At 47.7% G+C, this 6259-nt stretch overlaps 1 protein-coding gene across 1 annotated transcript; it reads left to right on the top strand.

The window, feature by feature from the left end:
• Window positions 1–2416: 2416 nt before the first annotated feature.
• Window positions 2417–4228, top strand: LOC125364624 (pleiotropic regulator 1-like). The gene has a single exon (XM_048364222.1). The coding sequence runs from the start codon at window positions 2527–2529 to the stop codon at window positions 4048–4050; it is 1524 nt and encodes a 507-aa protein (XP_048220179.1). The 5' UTR covers window positions 2417–2526; the 3' UTR covers window positions 4051–4228.
• The last annotated feature ends 2031 nt before the right edge of the window (window positions 4229–6259 follow it).

Below are 6259 nucleotides of genomic sequence, written 5' to 3'. Positions count from 1 at the left end.
CAAGCCTGCAACTCCCAAGGAGCAGTAACCACACCTTGCTCAGGAATTCCTTGATCAGGAATATGTTGAAGATACTATAATTCTTCTCCCTAGTAAGGCTGCCTTAGATCACAATTTCAGTGAAGTTTCTCTGGATTCCACTTACACGCATACTGAAATCTGTCTTTAAATAGCTCTGTTGTAATAGTTCTAGCATTCAAATAGCCAACGTAACATCTTCCATATGAGAATAAAAGCCTCTTATCTGGGGTTGTCAAAACAAAGTTCTTGAAACCACAAGACTGGGAGGTGGCTTCTCAAAATCCAAGTATTTTTAGTGAACAAGTTATAGCAGCATGCTTCTGATATCTGTTGTCATGTGGTATCTTTGTGAGATCCAGACTGTAATAACCCCCCACCCCACCACCGGCCCATCCCATTGGGGATGGGGAAAATGCCAGAAATACTTAAAATGAGGGAGATCAACACCAGATTACTGGAATTCAGCAAATGGTAGGAAATCTCAGGAAGAGCTTGGAAGCTTGGAATGTGTTCTCAACAGTATCCGTTCAACCCGAAATTGGGAATCACTACCTACCACCTCTGCTTTGGTACACCTGCTTGCTTTCACATGCACTGCCATTTGCATGTGGTTGTTTTTGTTGTTGTTGTTGTTGTTGTTGTTGTTGTTGTTGTTGTTTGCCAGTACTGGGCCTTGGACTCAGGCCTGAGCACTGTCCCTGGCTCCTTTTTGCTCAAGGCCAGCATCCTGCCACTAGAACCACCGCGCCACTTCCGGCCATTTTCTAGATATGTGGTACTGGGGAATCGAACCTAGGGCTTCATGGATACAGAGCAAGCGCTCTTGCCACTAGTCCATATTCCCAGCCCCTTGCATGTGGTTTTTGCCTTTAAAAACTCAGCCCTGCTGAAGTTCGAGAGTTCTCCAATTGAGTGTTGGTGACTTTATCGTGGGTTCGAGTCCCACCTGGGTAGCCTGTATACACCTACTCCTGTTCAGTTTCAGCTGTGATTTCCTGGAAACTCAAATTGACCAGAAAAGTATGGCCTCAGAAGCAGCAGAGCCCACACAGTACTTTGCTCCAGGGAAGCCTTTCCACTGAGTCTTCAACTGAGTTTCCTCACAACAGAACCAAACAGTCGTTAATAGGTAAATGCTAGAAGGTGAACAAGGCTGAGAGTGGGTGAGCAGAGCTTCCAACAGTTTCCTGGGAGCCAACATATAAAAACTGATATGAAAGGCAATTGAGATTAAATTCTATTTTTAAAAGAATCCTAGTTTTCCTTCCACTAGAATATCCTAATAGATGCCAGGCAAAACTCTTAGAAGCAATGGGCTACCAGTGAAAATCTCATTAGGTCACTGCTCCTGCTTCCTGAGTTCATTCTGCTTTCAAGCAAGCCAAGATCATCAGTCTGAACGCTCAGATTTAGCTATGAAGGACTTCTTCCTCCTGGCTCAATCTCACCCCACACCCCACACCCCATCCCCGACCCCCACTGTGCACTGCCAGGAAGCTCAGGACCTCACTGTGGGCGGGACTGCTTCCGGCAGTCGCCTGAATTCAGGAGGGCCAGCGAGGTGCCAGGAAACAAGGCCCCCAAGAATTAGCCTTCTAGAACAAGGGCCATTTGGTGGCACCAAGCAACTTAGTGCTGAAGATAAAGAGCAGCGATAACTCCCAGGTAGTTACATGCGGTGGCACCATGATATCATGGCACCCACTGAAGAGGAAACACTTGGGCAATGGGCTATACATTCCTATAATACATAAACAGCCATGTCCAATGGTAATCAAGTTTTGTGGAAATAGCGCTGATGTGTGTAATAGCCCGAGGGGGGCAGAAGCCCTTCCCCACGTGGGCGTGGTTGCCACGCCTCACTGCAGAAGAAAGAGGAGATCCCGCCCCACCTTTCCTGGGACTGGAACCTCCACCCACTGGACTGCCTGGGTGGAGAGATAAAAAGGTCAGGACTTCCGGAGAAGACGAGAGTGGGAGAAGAGAAGCACAGGAGGAGGAGAAACGAGGTGACCAGCCGAAGGAGCAGGGCAGAGCAGAGACAAGCAGACCAGCTAGAGGAGAGGGGCCAGAGGAGCTGAGAGCTGAACCAGGTCTACTGGAGGAGTAGGCAGAGCCCACCAGAGCCTTTCCCCTGAGGAGAGTCGGGAGCCTACGGTGTGCGAAGGGTCTCAAGCCTGAGGGAGTGTCCGGAGCCTGAGGCCTCAGGAGGAGTTTTATCCCTGAAGCCTGAGCGGGAGTTCAAGACCTGAGGCGTGAGGAGGAGCATAAAGCCTGTGGGGAGGCTTGAGGCTTAAAGCTTGAGGAGAGGTGAGGCCTACAGGAAGGAAGCTCGCTCCTCTGGAGGTCTGGAGTTTTGGAGGCCCGGAGAGTGAGGTAGGTGGAAAGTCACATCCAGCGGCCAAGTCAGCGATTCCGAAGGGGGCTGCGCCTCGTAGGTCACTGTCTCCGCGTCGGTGTTTGGTGTTTCTCCGTGGCTGTCGGGGCGAGCAGCACGGCGGCATCATGGTCGAGGAGGTTCAGAAGCATTCTGTGCACACACTTGTGTTCAGATCATTGAAGAGGACCCATGACATGTTTGTAGCTGATAATGGGAAACCTGTGCCTTTGGATGAAGAGAGTCACAAACAAAAAGTGGCAATCAAACTCCATGATGAGTATGGTCCTGTGTTGCATATGCCTACTTCAAAAGAAAGCCTGAAAGAAGAGGGCGCTCAGAATGCCACAGATTCCTATGCACATAAGCAGTATTCTGCCAATCAAGAACAAGAAGTTGAATATTTGGTGACAGGTACACGTCCTTATCCACCAGGACCTGGGGTTTCTCTGACAGCCGACACTAAGATCCAGACAATGCCAAGTGAGTCCACTGCGCGGTCCTTAGCTGTGGCCTTGCCCTCTTCCCAGACCAGGGTTCATGGAAAGGGCACTGCACCTGGGGCTTCTGACCGTTCACAGACTACGGTGATGAATTCAATGTTTATGGAGTCTGGCAGAGCCAAGAACTCAGCACTGATGTCTACAAAAGCCCCTACGATGCCCAAGCCTCAGTGGCACCCACCATGGAAACTCTACAGGGTTATCAGTGGGCATCTTGGCTGGGTTCGATGCATTGCGGTGGAACCTGGGAATCAGTGGTTTGTTACTGGATCTGCTGACAGAACTATAAAGATCTGGGACTTGGCTAGTGGCAAACTGAAGCTGTCATTGACAGGGCACATCGGCACAGTGCGGGGTGTGATAGTGAGCACGCGCAGCCCTTACCTGTTCTCTTGTGGAGAAGACAAGCAGGTCAAATGCTGGGACCTCGAATATAATAAGGTCGTCCGGCACTACCACGGGCACCTGAGTGCAGTGTATGGCTTGGATTTGCACCCAACAATTGATGTGCTGGCAACCTGTAGTCGAGATTCAACGGCTCGGATTTGGGATGTGAGAACAAAGGCCAGTGTACACACATTATCTGGTCATACAAATGCAGTGGCCACCGTGAGGTGTCAGGCCTCAGAGCCCCAGATTATTACCGGAAGCCATGACACCACAATACGACTGTGGGATCTGGTGGCTGGAAAGTCAAGAGTGACCTTAACAAACCATAAGAAGTCAGTGCGGGCTGTGGTTTTACACCCACGACATTACACATTTGCATCTGGTTCTCCAGATAACATAAAGCAGTGGAAATTCCCCAATGGAAGTTTCATGCAAAATCTTTCTGGTCATAATGGCATTATTAACACATTGACAGTAAGTTCCGATGGAGTGCTTGTGTCCGGAGCTGACAACGGCACCATGCATCTTTGGGATTGGAGATCGGGCTACAATTTCCAGAGAATCCATGTGGCCGTGCAGCCTGGCTCATTGGACAGCGAGTCAGGGATCTTTGCTTGTGCTTTTGACCAGTCAGAAAGTCGGTTACTGACAGCGGAAGCAGATAAAACCATTAAAGTGTACAGAGAGGATGAAACGGCGACAGAAGAAACTCATCCAGTCAACTGGAAACCAGAGATTACCAAGCGAAAGTGTTTTTAGTGTGGCATTGTATATAGGGTGGTTCCCTTATCTTTTTTTTTTTTTTTTAAACGTTTGACATTGATGAGATTGTCCAGTTGTCCTCTGTGTAGTTATGACTACGAAGCTGAAACTCAACTTGTTAGAATTGTGTCTGGTTTGTGTTGTACAATAAACTGTCCCTTGCCTACACACAAAAAAGAAAAAAAAGAAAAAAGAAATAAAAGAAGGTGGAGGTTCGGAGTTCAGGTTAAGACAGGTCTCAGGTCTGGGTTCTGGGTAACTAACCCAAGACAAGTTCGTCACAGGCAAGCATTAGGAGGTGGAGGGTGGCTCTGGTTCTGGGTTTTAGATTGTAAATAAAAGGCCTTTGTAAATAAAACCCCTTCCCACCTTAAGTTGTGCCTCGATGAAGATTATTCTCGCTCTCAGAGTACAACATTATGCTGCAAAGTTTGAGTGGCCAAGGCACAATGGACTCAAGACAACCACATTTGCCAGAAGGTCTCCAAACTAGCCTTAAGCATGAACAAGTCTCAAAGCTAAAGAGTTTTAGGTTCTAGACTTCAAACAGCTGAGCTACAATGAAAGGCAAAACCCAGTGCTAGTAGGTCTCCATGATCCAGTCAGGGACCCAATAAGGAATAATACTCAAAGTCAGAGTTAGTCTATGCAGAACAAAGCCTATTTGAAGGTAGCCAGCAGTAGGTAGGAGAAAAAGCAGGGGGAGAGGGAGCACATGATAAATTTGGTTCAAATTTTGGTTCATGATAAATTTGGTTAAAAGGAAAAAGGTCATAACAAATTGTACTCAGGTTAGCAAGGGAGATTCAAAGAGAATTTCAGATGCTAGAGGTGTATATAGAAATCCCACAGTGAAATCCCTCCCTTTGGATAATGTCTACTGAGTTTTCCAAAGAGTCACCTATTTCCTCTAAAGAATTTAGAACCCAGAGGTTAATGCTTTTAGGTATATTTACAAAGGTTATGGATTTCCTAGCCAGTCCTTCAATGAGAGCAGGAAGGAAGCAAAGTAGCAGAGCCCAACTCTTTAGAAGTTTTACCCTTAGAGGAGGGAATCACACACACTCCCCGCCCCCCCAACCCCAGATTCTCAGGTATCTTTTTGTTAACCTTTATTATTATTATTTTTTCATTATCACCGTGATTTACGGGGTGGTTTGTAACCATGAGGTCAGATCTGGCCAGCACCATCATTGGCTGTTGAGGGGTGTCAGATTGATTCCATCTCAGATTAGTTTAAGAGAACAGAAGCCGACTCCATCTTCACTAAGTTCTCCCCTTCCCTATCCAGGGAAGTTCCCCTTTAATATGATAAGATTGTGTAAACTGCTTGATCCCCTGAGGCCTGGAAGGTTCAAGGAACTTTCAAGGTTAATCCTGTGCCCTCCCATGATTAGGCATGTCCACCTGCATCATGTGAGCCCCGCCCAATCCATGGGCCAGTTCTACCTAGAATGATAGGTTGGTTCAAACATACTGTGAGACAGATTGTAACTCCATTGGCCACCTGCATGTGACCTGGCTTGCTCTGTAAGTGTTGTAACCTCATTGGCCACCTGGGTGTGGCAGGCTTCACCATGTGGTGTTTGCCTTCATAACCCGACCCTGAACATGGTCCTGGCTACACAGTCCCAGCTCCTTTGTCTGGGCCATGACCCTGGCCAGTCCGTACAGTTTTTACTTCCCCAATAAATCCATCTTTTTACTTGCCTGTCTCTGAGTGGTGGACTCTTAGAGAAACGGGGGATCCGTCCATCCTCGGACTCCATTGCATTGTGGTCCCCTCCCTTGGGGACTTGACCATTTGGTCTTTGCCTTTTTAACCTGACCCTGAGCATGGTTCTCGTCAGGAAGTCCCAGCTCCCATGTCTGGGGTTTTACCCTGGCCAGTCAGTACAGTTTTTACTTCCCCAATAAATCCATCTTTTTACTTGACTGTCTGTGAGTGGTGGACTCTAATATAAACGGGTGAACCCTTCATCCTCGGACTCCCTTGCATTGTGGTGCCCTCCCTTGGGATGGGACCACATTACAGGTTTACAGTTTGATAAGGCAGGCAAAGAGTACATTTCTTTTTGGACAATGTCACCCCTTTCCTCCATCCCCCAGTTTTTCCCTCCTGTCCCTCCCATAAGTTGTATAGCTCATTTTCAGATAGTGTCCATTGAGTACCACTGCTGCAATTGTTCACTATCTGTGCCTCCAT

Source organism: Perognathus longimembris, chromosome 16 (assembly GCF_023159225.1).
Source record: "Perognathus longimembris pacificus isolate PPM17 chromosome 16, ASM2315922v1, whole genome shotgun sequence".
NCBI classification, from domain to species: domain Eukaryota; kingdom Metazoa; phylum Chordata; class Mammalia; order Rodentia; family Heteromyidae; genus Perognathus; species Perognathus longimembris.
The sequence above is the reverse complement of the archived record's forward strand: the minus strand, read 5'-3'. Positions and strand labels throughout refer to the sequence as shown.